This window comes from Pagrus pagrus (genome assembly GCF_965226575.1).
Source record: "Pagrus pagrus genome assembly, chromosome: 21".
In the NCBI taxonomy this organism is placed as follows: Eukaryota; Metazoa; Chordata; class Actinopteri; order Spariformes; family Sparidae; genus Pagrus; species Pagrus pagrus.
In genome coordinates, this window is record NC_140208.1 from 25,539,982 (window position 1) to 25,553,074 (window position 13,093).

The 13,093-nt window shown below is 38.2% G+C and overlaps 1 protein-coding gene across 2 annotated transcripts in view; it reads right to left on the bottom strand.

Annotated features, from left to right (window-relative positions):
- The window catches only part of LOC311250912 (1-phosphatidylinositol 4,5-bisphosphate phosphodiesterase delta-3-A-like), a 32,881-nt gene extending 21,723 nt beyond the window's left edge, over positions 1–11,158 (bottom strand). Inside the window, exons 1-3 of one of the 2 annotated variants that reach the window (XM_084343058.1) lie at positions 10,848–11,158; positions 1,490–1,545; positions 1,276–1,387 (exon numbers count right to left, since the gene is read on the bottom strand). In XM_084343058.1, coding sequence (XP_084199184.1) covers positions 1,276–1,387; positions 1,490–1,545; positions 10,848–10,935 — 256 coding nt within the window. In that variant the 5' untranslated portion in view covers positions 10,936–11,158. Of the gene's footprint in view, positions 1–1,022; positions 1,092–1,275; positions 1,388–1,489; positions 1,546–10,847 lie in introns of those variants that run through there. The other variant, XM_084343060.1, reaches the window with a different exon arrangement.
- Between the last annotated feature and the right edge of the window lie 1,935 nt (positions 11,159–13,093).

A 13,093-nucleotide genomic window follows, 5' to 3' on the forward strand; every position in this document is an offset into this window, starting at 1 on the left:
ATGCATGTGGGAGAGGCTCGTGGATCCACTCAGTTACAAATGTTAAAAAGGTTTTAGAGTTTATAGAATGCTCTTCTAGTTTATCGGGCACTCAAAGTGCTTTACAACACATTCACACACATATTCATACCCTGATGAAAGAGGCTGCCATGCAATATGGGAGCCTGCTCACCAGGAGCGATACAGCACATTCCATCCAGATCATCCCATGATATATAAAGGACTTTCACCTGGAGACCAGGGTTTGAATCCCTTGTGAAGCCAATAGTCAGTGATGATTGTTTTAAGGAAGGAGTTAATTCAAAGGGGCTCTGTGGAACTTCTACGTTGTGCTGGAAGTCTGTCACTAACTCAACTAACGTTAGCCACTGTTGCTCTCTGTAAGAGGAGCAGAGGGAGGCACTGAGACAAGGCACTCAAGAACATGCATAAAGTCACATCCTCTGGACTGTCATGGAAAATCTGACCCGAGTGCTTCACAAAGATTATCCACAGTCCAGCTGCACATGTCAACAAATCATCCACAGGCTCGTATAGGCAACCGAGAGAGATGGGGAAGGCATCATTTTTCACGTCACCTTACAATCTGCTCACATATGGCCAATAAAAAGGTAATTAGTACATGTAAATTGCTACAAATTGTTACATACTGTAGAGCTTCTTGAAAGCAAACCATTAACTTTTTTTCTTAAATGTAACCAAGTTGTTTTTATGCCATTATTTTTGAAAATCTAACCAGATGTGGCATTTTAATTATTGCTAATGTGAACATGGAATTGGGAATGTGTTGTATTCATAGGTAGGCAAGACCAGATGTTATTTGGCACGGTAGACCAACGGATGTATTCCACACTATTCAATCTAATCAGGTAAGGTAATGTCCTGCTCTATTGCCACTGATGTGGGCAGGTGTGTCAGTATGTCTAAAGGCAAGGATATGCTTAAAACTAGTTTGTATTGGTTTCAGCTGACCACGTCTAAAGGCAAAAGTGTTCACAGCTGTTCTGAATGGTTACCCTTACCCCATAAATCATGCTGTCTTATAGAGGGGGGAGATGAGATGATGGGTCAAATAGGGTAGCCTTTCAGTCAGTCTCTCTTCGGTGTTGATGTAACATAGACACAAAAAGTGATGGACTTAAATTTGTTGAGAAGGAAAAAAGATCAGTAATTTGACTTTAATTCATATAAAAGAACACACACTTAATCTTTCCCTCTTACACACACACACACACACACACACACACACACACACACACACACAAACACACTTACAGGACTGTTGCTCCTTGGCACGGCTCGAGGTTTTGTGGGACTGACACCAGACAGTGATGCCGTCTTCCAACAGCTTCAGAGTTCGACGCTTCTGCCAGCGAGGTGAGCGGACCTTTACATGTGACAAATGACTCCATTAAATCTCATTAATTTTATTACTACTATCTGCTACTGCTAACAACTTCTATTAGTTCATTATTAGTAAAAGCTTTACCTTCACCATACTGGAGCCCTGCAACATCCGCTTCACATCCTCATCCTCCTGCACTCCTGGAAAGGAAACAGAAAAAGATTGTTAAATAAAGACAGATATGTCATGAAAACTGTACTTGATTGTGTACAGGATGGCGGTATGTGATCTGATCTCAGGGGCACTGAAAGAAAGCAGGGAGTGAGGAGAGAAAAGGAGAGAAATAAAAGTAGAGCATAGTCAGAATTAGAATTCAGTGTACATACATCTGTCGGACCACAGCAGCTCGAATGGGAGCTCTGTAATTCTGAGATTTTGGTCCTCAACTAGCAGTTGGGTGTGGCTAAAGATGACATGGTATAGAGAAAGTGAGAATTGCTTGAAAAAGTAGAGAATGAGAGTGGGGTGAGGAGAGAGAGCCTTATATACAGATTGTTTGGTGCTGAGGTGAGAAACGGAGGACTTCTGATTACAGAAGAGAGGAAATTCTAATTAGCTTAGTGCCTTTGGCCTGTTATGAAAGACTTATCCTGTAACATCTTTTATAAAGTTGACCACTGAGGTGTGTCTTTCAGCTAAATGTGCCTGTATTTAAACCAGAACAGATTTTGTAACCCACACATTTGTTCATTTGCAGGCGTTATGTGAAGCAGTGTAATTGTATGTATAGCCTGATAATGATAACTGCTAATCTCTCCATACTGTTAAGTAGATTCCTAAGGGTATGACACTCTATCCATTACTTTTTAACCAACTTGAATTTAAACTTAAAATAGTTTTCAGCTTCAGTATCAAATTCAATTTCTATGCAGATAACACTCAGCTTTATGTTGCAGTCAGTACTACTGATCACTAACTTCCGTCCAAGTAGTCTTGTCTTGTACCTAGACAATGCTTGACAAATACGTCTCCTCCGTCTTTAAATGCACAATATGTAATTTCTGCCACTCTCAATCAAAACAAAAGACACCAGTAGCATGGGATCATGGGAGTTGTTGTCTTTATTGTTAAACAATCACCAATGCAAAGGAAAATCTATGTATGTGTCTCAGGTAGAAATGTTCACAGATGAGGTAATGTATTAAAGTTTTATTCACGTTATGTCTAGTCACATTTTTTTTGGGCCAGCTGTAGCTCAGGAGGTAGAGCGGGTCTTCTAGTAATTGGAAGGACACTGGTTCGAATCCCAGCTCCCCTCAGCTACATGGCGAAGTGTCCTTGAGCAAGATACTGAATACTGAATGAGCAATACTGAACCCCAAATTGCTCCTGGCGCCCTGCATGGCAGCCTCCGCCATCAGTGTGTGAATGTGTGTGTGAATGGGTGAATGTGGCAAGTATTGTAAAGCGCTTTGAGCTGTCGGTAGACTGGAAAAGCGCTATAGAAATGCATGACCATTTACCACCACATTCACTGTCTTCCTTCTTCACTCTGACTCTCTTGGAAGTTATAGCGACAGGTGACCAAATTAAATTTTCACTTCAGTAAGACCTGCATTGTCATCTACCTTCAAAACCTCCAAATGACAAATGCTTTGGGTGATGAATAACTCTGGCTCCACATCTAGGGACTGAAACCAGTGACAAATATTTACACGAGGGAATAGTTGACAGTTATCATCATGCAAAGAGGACACACAAAACAAAAGTATGGTCAGTTCCTGGATTTTAAATGATCTCCTGATGACTCATGTAAACATCCAGCTGTAGTTAAATCCTCCTTCGTATATTCTCAGTTTGACCGTGCAACATCTGTTAACCCACCCACACCCAGATGATGACTGATCTCTGGGCTTGTTTCTTCACTAGCAGTACGTGAGTCGGAGCTGGGATGATAAGTACAGTGGCTGTCTTGGATTAGAGGCTCAGTTGGAGTGAATGTGAAGTGTATGATGCAAGATCTGATATATACAGTCTTGGCTCATGAATCAGAAAAATACATTTCGAGCACATTCAGCAGCTTTAGTTAATCAGTAAAAGACAATCAATTACATTAAACACACACTTTTAGTAAATGATTTGATCAAGATCAAGGTAGAAGAGAAGAGATTAATTATCCCCAACATAATCTTAAAGTTAATTCGCGTTTTTGGAGGCGATAAGTTTAATTTATTATGAAGAAAAATAGGCCTTAGCATTTCTGATAAATATAACATCACAAATGTTAAAGCTGCATGCATTCTATTTTCACCATTTGGGGGCAGTCAAGTAAGCTGTACGCACACTACTAACAGGTAGTGTAACAGAGAGTTGCATGGATGATGTATTTTTGGTTTTGGTAGGCATATATATATATATTTTAAACTTTGGACACAGCCAAGCTAGCTGTATTCTCCTGCTGTGTTTTATAGCTAAGCTGGGTTCCTAGCTCTATACTGAACACACAGGCATGAGTGGTATCACTCCTCTCATCTTACTCAAAAAAGCAAATTGTTTGCTGACACGTTCACACTTCATAAGATGAAATGTCAGTGTGGTGTTTACAATTTGTTCCACTGTCCCCAATTGGCCAAAAGTAATTTAATGCAGCTTTAACTTTAGCTTTAGCTTTAGCTGTAATGCTAAAACCAATTTTACTCCTGTCATGTGGCAACTGATGCGTAAAAAAAAGCCCTGAGCTGTGACTGAAGACCTGTTATGGGATGTTTCCTTTGACTACTGAGTCCCCACTTCAAGCCAAGCAATCTAATCAATGACAGTTCAGTAATTATAGTAACTAATAGAATGTGTGGAATGTAAGTTATCTCAAATTTCCTTTGAGGAGAGGCCTTTAAATTGGCTCTAAGGGGGCCCTGTGGCTTCATTACAATATAGCAACCATACATGACCATATGTGTATGTGTACTGAGGGAGATAATATGAAGTTATTCATCATATTGTCTAGCAAAAGGAGTACATGGTCTTTAAGCTCTCCTTCACAGTTACTGATGAATCCTATGCTGAGTAAGCAGGACTCAGTGACGAAAACAGAAGTCTCAGTGTGGTTTGGGAAGGGCTGGGCCACTACACTCACAAAGGCGTCTTGATACTAGGAAAACACACACACTCACTCCCCTGTATGCAGCACTTAGTTACTGTAAATGAGGAGAGCAACATTACTGTAGACGGAGCAATTCAGCAGGTGTGTATGTGTGTGTGTGTGTGTATACCCCAAATATGGGAGTGTTCTGTGGTTTGACTAATGATATTGCTGCAACAACAACTGCTGTACTACACCTACAATGTGATAATGTTTACTCTCTATCAAAGGAGTTGAAATAAAGGCCAAACACACTTAATGCACACACAAAACCATTGTGCTGCACTAATACACACAAAAACCAGTGATATTATGGTACTTATTATTTCCGATCTATATCCAGCTGGACTTGAATCAGGTGGGTGGCCATTTTGTGGTGGAAAATTACTGGCGAAATGTTAGTGACTTTCTTGTCTGGAGTTGTATTTAATTAAAAGTACTACACTTCTCGGAAATTTGCCCATTAGTCCATGTATAATGCATCTATCCGAGGGATACAATATAGGATCTTGTTTTCTGCCCACATCATTCTAGCTTGTAGTAAATGGAAATGTACTTGTCAAGGATTCAAATACTACCTTACTACCTACCGTGTGGGTGGAACTAACTAATATGCCATACAGGGCTTTTACAAAGTGACCTTTCCCTGAGCCTTTGTAACTGAGGCACAGAGAGACACAGCTGACACAGATAAATTTATATAAAGCATTATGATACAATGCATCTTTAGCACAGTGGGAAAATCCTCTTTTTTCTTGCTTCTCTTCTATTACAGGGAGGTCAAAGGTCAGGACCCTCTGGAGCTTGCTATCGTGCAGGATTTTACAAACAGTGTCAGAATTTTGTCCTGCAGGTTATCTTCTCTCTCCTTCTCTCACAGTGTGGCATAGGACCACGATTTAAGAGCAACGACCAGAGGTATCGCTACATGTTTTTCCCGCTGGTCATCTGTCTCCCTCTGGAGCGTAATCTATTCATTGTGCTGGATGGTGTTCACAGCAAATGAAGTTGGCTCTGCAGTCTCCTTGGACAAAGACAGCTCATATACATGAACACACACACACACACACACACACACACACACACACACAGTAACCCCTTCACAGCTCTGAGAGGTAATTACTTGTCTGTCTGTGCCTTAATTAACTGGCTGACACTCAATAAAAGTCACTGGCTCGAGTAATGAAAACATTTATCTGAATTATTCTTGAATGTTTTTTGTCACTCAGATAAATGACTGACAAGCTGCTCAAAGTGAAAATCATACAAAAATTAGGCGATACATTCTCAAATATTGTTACAACTCATATATTGACTTCTACGACATCGCTACATAATACATTTCTATATATTTCCCTTAGTATTTTTGTTTTAGTTCTTAATGCTCAGGTTTTATTTTAAAGGACCCATTTTGTAGAAAGTAAGATTTCCATGTCTTTTTGATTAGAAATATGGTCTAGGTGTGAGATACAGTAAATACTGTGACAGTCTCAAAACACTCAATCCACAAAGAAGTGCACACAGCCCATTTTCAGAAACGGAATCTTAAGGAAGTCGGAAGGACTTTCTTAAGGTTCAGCAACACCACCAGCACAGCAGAGAAACATAGGGCTGTGCCTGCTTAGGCCTGTGAGAATTGACAGATCAGATAGAGACTGAAGAGATGCAATGGACAGTATGAGAGAAATAATGTGAATAATAATGATAAAGCATGTAACATTTTCTAGAAGACACCCAAATTAAAAGTATGAACCTGGAAGTGAATATAATATGGGACCTTTAAAACAACATTTTAAAATGTGGGCAAAATGTGCATATTTACTTTCACTCCAACAGGCAGATGAGAAGTTACATATAAATCTCACGTCTGTGTGTTACGTATGGTTTTCTTCTCCTCTTAACACTCTAAGAAAGCAAATTAAGTGTCTTTCCCAAAATGATGAACACTTCCTCAAATAATAATAATGAACTTTAAATGTTAGCACATGGAAATGTTTTCAGATTAAACAGTGCAGGTTGTATTCTGTAACTACTGCTGAACTCAGCGTTTCTAATTGGAGGAGGTATGGCCCTCCAGGGGCTGCTGGTGCAAAAAAGGTTGAGAACCACTAGCTTAACTGATTTACTTAACTGAACTGTTTTTAAGGTCAGAGCCATTACAAGGAGAAGTACTGTGTGCAGTTAGTTAACACTGATATGGACATGTTTTTTTCCAAGCTGTATAAATTAAAATGTACATTATGGGAGCATTCAGAAGTCCGAACTTGTGTTCTGATAGACTGCTTTAATCAAATCTTGTCAGACAGAACTTTGGTTAATGGAAACAGGTTTGGACATTTTTGTAACACAATATATTATATGCAGAGACCAAGCTCAGGCTTAACACCTTTGGAAAATGAGGAATTTCTACCAAGCTTCAGATTTCTACCAGGCATTTATATTTTGAGGATTGAATTCACATCCTGCACATATTCAGAGTAGATTACAGGACAGGAATTGATTCACAGATCACAGGAGACTGAAAACACTCAGAACTTAGCTAGTGCAGAATAAAAGTCCCAGTGAAGTGGAAACGCTGAAGAACAAACAAACACACCCACCTCCACAGTGCAGTAATCAGGGATGATAAAGACATTTTAATAACAGTAGTGAATGTCAGCCATTCTGAATACACTTGGATTGTCTAACTGTGAGTAAAACAACACAAGCAGTGTTAAGACATCACTTTGCCTTCTACATGCCTATGACAAGCATTTGTCCTTTTTTTCTCTACATTTTATAGACTAAACTATTTACTAATCGAGAAAAATAATTGGTAGATTAATTTATGGTGTTGAAAAGCCTTTGTTGCAGTTGTACATCACTCTGTTTGAGTGCGTTCAGCTGGATGTTGTAAACAGACAAGTCAACCACAGATCTATATTTGTAGATGCTGCTGCTCTATATCTCTACATATACTGTATAGTGTCTGTGTATGTTTCTCTGACATTTAGAGACTCGAAGCTGCTGCTGGTATTTTCTGTGTAGACATATCTGTGGAGGGTTTTGAGGCTTTTGAGGGTTTTGATTTATCGTATGCCAATTATATTCACCTCAAAATAAAAATTCAGTTATTATCTACTCACTCTAACGATGATGCAAAGTTGGGTGATGTTTTGTAGTCAAAACAAATTGTGGAGCTTCCCAGCAAAACAGTGTTGCAGCATCCTCCTAAGCAACTGAAGTAGTTGAGGACTTGTTTTAAAATGTAAAAAACAAACTAAAACAAAACATTAAATATCTCCATACAGCTAGTCAGGTGTAATCCTAGTCTCCAGAGGCCCTGGGAGCTTTTTAAAGTCAATTTGATCTAAAAGTGTAAGCACAAGGCCAAGCTCCATCGTGTGCTGAGGATGTACATACTGTCTTTTCAAATTAATTTGGGATCTCTGAGATCCCCAGCAACTTAAGTTGTTTAAGAGAATGCTGCAATGCTGTTTTGTTTTGTGAACTATGAAACTTCACTAGATCACCATCAGCACTGGAGTGAGTAGATAAAGACTGGATTTTATTTTTTTGGGTAAACTCATCCTTTAAAGGTTCAAAGCTGTGAACACGTGATAGAAGATTCAGCTTAGTCACCCGTAGATAACAGTAGACATGGTTCGCTTCTCTGCTGTTTACCATATAAACCAGAGCTAAATCACTAGTTAAGATCACCATCCTACTGGCTAATTATCTGGCTGACAAACCTAAAAACTGTTTAAGTTGATTGGTTTAACAACAGGTTACAGCTCTGAATACCTGGTAAAGATTAAAGGGTCAGCTGATCCAAATTGCAAAAACATTGCGAAAAAAGCAACCCAAAAACTAAGCTAGTGAATGGAACTTCATTTGTGCTGCTTGTAATATTGAAAATTCACCATTAGCACATCAAAATCTCTTTCCAGACACAATGTCCTAGTTATTGTGGATAATCCACTGAACACACTGTTTGACAGTTTTCATTGGGAAATTACTGATTGTGTTGGTGTATCTCTGCTTCTAATTCTTCTGTAAAACACAGTTAGTGAGTTTGTGCTATCCCAAACCATGGGGCTGGAAATCAAATATGAATGCTTGAGTAAACCTTTCATTTTAATTAAAAAAGGTATTATCACAACCATCAGCATCTCCATTTGTGTTTTTTAGTTCTCTGAGCATTAACAATTAAATCAAAATGCTTTTTTGTTAGTGCTGTGTACTGTGCTAACACATTGACCAAACCCCAAAAAGCAGCAGGAGTACAGCAGTTAAAGTGCTGACTGGAACCTGGAAACCTGTTGCCCTAAATATATCCTTTGGTTGAGAAAGAAATTTGCTTGAACAGCTGGTAAATGTTTGTTATATAACCAAAGTTTAAAATCAGTCAGGACAAATACACAGCACGTCACTACAGAACAGAAGCTGCACTGTGCTGTCTCTGATGGATTCCAGGATACACCAGCTATATTCATACCTGCCTACCTGACAGACAACACAAGGGCCAAATGGAATAAAACTTGACACAACCATGTCTGCAGCCAAACTCTACTGCAGCTGGTTAGTCTGGCTGTAGGTGCAGAGATCAGGGGAAGCAGCCAGGCGAGGGCACACACCTCGGCCTGAGCTGCACCCTCCACCTTTTGGATTTTGTGATTTGAAAAGTTTCTGATCGTAACTTCAAAAAAGTATGTATATTACTGAGAGAGCTACAACAAGCGATGGAATGTAATTAAGTACATTTAATCAAATCCTGTACAAGTACAACTTTTAGGTATTTCTACTTTAGTTGCATATTTCTGCTACTTTATACTTCCACACCACAACATTTTGGAGGCAAATAATGTACTTTTTACTCTACTACAGTTATTCCATAACTTTAGTAACTAATTACTTTTGGGATAGCCTGTTGCATCAGAGCCAATAGGACATTTTAAATTATCTGCTCTGATATGAATCTGATAATCCATCAGGCAGGTAATCAGCCGACCCGTACTATACAGTATACCGCATACATCGATGTAAATATATGTATAATTTACTTTTACTCAAACTTTTGAGACTTAAGTTCAGTAGAGTACAGTGCCAGAACATTACTTTTAATACTTTTTGATACTTTTGCACATGTAATGTCAGATACTCAAATACTATTTGTATCGGTGACTTCAAGTTTACCAAAGTAATATTTGAACACGATAACTTTTTCTTTTTTTTTAACTTAAGTATGACTTTTAGGTAATTTACAACATTTACAATTTACTGTTCTACAAACATGCTGGGAAATATTAGCGATCCAACCTACACTAAATATTGTTAACATGTAATAAACAAGAGTAAACTGACTTCCAGTCAGTGATGAACGACTGTACGTCAACCTTTTAGCTCTAATTTCATGAAATCAAACATACTATTAGAGTTAATGATTAGTTGATCATCTGAATAGTTGGCGTAAAACGGATGTCAATTTGAAGTCATTTAGAAAACAGGAAGCAAAACTGTTAACTGATTTCAACTTCTACAGTGTAAGGTTTTGCTGCTTTCTTATATCATTGTAAATGTGATACCTTTGGATTCTGGACTGCTGGGCTGATAAAAGAAGCAATTTGAAGACATCACCTTGGACTCTTATTCTAATTAAATGTAAAAATAATCAACCTATTCATCGTTTGTTGCAACCTTTAGTTTAAATAAAAATAAATAAATAAATAAATAAATGTTACATCACTTCAACAGTATGTACATCATGATTTATAACACGTATTTACACCAGTGGCTCTCAAACCTTTTCACTTCAGGGACCCCAAAACTGTCTCAAATGAGACCACAGACCCCTGTTTGAACCTGACTGATATATCCATGGCCGACATTAATGGTTGATATTGGCATATCACAGATATATCGGTACTGGCGTACATGTTTTCCAATAAGACAAACTATATAATATATATATATATATATACAAGTATATATTATATTATTTATTAAACATAAATATTTTCTAAAAGCTTTTTTCTAAAATGCTTATTAAAAAGCTCATGTAGCCTGTGTACAATTTGCAAAGCGTCAATCTTTCTTTTTGACCGACAGTATATAACACAGGTCTCCAAATAACAGTCTGAGGCAAAAGTATTTATTTAACTGTTCACTGTTAAATGTTTTATCTTGTGGAGGCTCACATTCCGATTATCTCCCAATCAGATTACCTTCCTCATCAGTGCTGCTGTCCGGCAATCAGAAGGAGGGGGGAGATAACGGTCCAGTCAGTGACTGCTCCAGGAGGATTTATCACTGTTACCTTCTCACAGAGAGACGCCTTGATCATTAAAAACGTTCACATTAAGGAGCTGTAACATCAACACTCACCCAGATTCCTCAGAGGATCGATGGCCTTTGACTCGGACGTCCCGGCTCCGTTCTTCACCGGGGCTGCTTTCTTTCTGTTGCCCAACATTTCGCTAGGAAGCTGCGCTTTATTTCACTCAACCTCCCGTCAGTTCCTTTGGCTTCCCTGTGGCCGGGTCGTGTGCTGTTCGTCAGGTCGGCAGGAGATCAGCAGTGTAGAGGGTGAGCCGTGTGGAGCTCCTGCAGGAGGACAGTGTGAGCGTCTCCTCGGAGGCTGCTCCGCATGGTTTTATCCTGGAGGAGGAAGCAGACGTCTGTCCAGACGTCCAGCCTGCTGATGTCACTGTCACTGGATTTATGTACACAGAGCTGAACGAATCAAATGCGTCAACAACAGCACACGATGGCTTCCTGGGATGACTTTCAAAATAATTGTAGCTGAAAGTCGCTTGGATGTCAGCGTTAGTGCATATGTCGTTATAATGTGATAATTACAATTATGAATACTTTAGGTCCTAAAATAATTAATTGTGAGTGCATATTATAAATGTTATTATGACTTGACAATATACTTAACTGAGTTCCATTTACTAGCTTTTTCGTGGGCTTTCAACCCCATCATGGTCTTCCACTGTGGACAGAGCTTACTGTTGTCATTGGAAAAGCTCACTTGAGATTAAAGTTTCCATGTAGTTTCCTATACACTGCTTTGCCGATTGCATGGTATATCAGAGCCAAAGTAGCACCTTTTAAAAATCATTTTGTTGGCAGTTAGATTGAAAGAATATTGATTTTGATTTTTGAATCAGAAAAATGGTGAATATTAAATTAGACATTCTGTTGCTTTTGCATTCATTATCAGATTCTTTAAGACTTTGACTCAAGTATCTATTTGAATTGGTGACTTTCACTTTTACAAATGTAATTTTTACACCATATCTTTACTATTACTGATACAGTAATAGTAAAGTATATAGTAAAGTATATAGGCTAGTATAGTACAAGTAGCCATACAGTTGGTCCTCATCATGGCAAATTTTATTCTGTTGGTATCAAATGATAGGAAGTCCCTCTGTACATTGAAAGGATGATAGTCTGACTATTTGTTTCACAAAGAAAAGTAATCTCTTTGAGAAGACAAGATCTTATTAAATAGGCTTCTGATTAGTAGCATATTGACTGTGCTCTTATTGTGTGTGAAAGAGTTGGACCTCTTCCCAAACTCCATAGAGGCTGATGTCCTTCATGTAACATTATTTACCAAAAATACTTTTGACATGCTTTTATTTTTAACGTTAACCAAAATATTAGCCCTTTGGGTCTATAAATGGCACCATAATGTGAGAGGAGGTTTGCATCCCAAATATGATAAATGTAATTGCAAAATTTAAACAAATTATTTCCCCCCAAGGATATTTACTCCGTATTTCCAGTTCGGGTGAAAACTCATCATTCACAAGCTATCGATCCTTAAGCTTTTGTTCTGAAGGCACACTCTTGACAATTCCGGTTTTTGTACGTGTCTCTGTCAACTTGACGTCAGACGGAATTTAAACGGATTACAGACTGGAGAGAAACGCTCTTGTGTTACATGAATGAGCCGTCCTCTTCTCGGTCGACTAATCTCTAATTTTATCCAAATTACAGTCTAAGTGATGAACGGACTGATAACTGAAAATAGTCTCTCCTCTGCTGTCTGTTGTAATTGGGGCAATGGTGCTGCATAATGACGGGTCTTTAATGAATTGATGGCTCTATCGATCTGAAATAGCTTCTGTGCAGCCATCTGAACTACATAAGATATTTCTTGGGAATGAATAAGAATAAGTAGCCTCCGCTACATTGGAGTTTAAACTATGATGAGGATTGAAATTAAAAAACAGAAATATCCGTTTCAGAACTGAGTTTAAGATTACTGAGGCATGGCGGGGGTAGGTAGATTTTTGTATTCAAATAACCAAATATAAAGAAATTAAGTGAATAGTTAAATTTTAATTTAACGGGATGAATAAAGGGAAAAAACAATATACACTTGTAGCCTACACAAATATACATACAGTATATACACACATACACATATACTACTACAAAAGAAGGTAGCCTACTGGTTATATGAGTCTGAGTTTTGGAATTTATAATTTAATTTTATGTTTTGTTATTTTATTTTATTTTATTTTATTTTATTTTATTTTATTTTATTTTATTTTATTTATTTACATATGGAGGTGTCTGGGGTAGGGTCTCTTTAAATATCCGGGTGGGCGCGG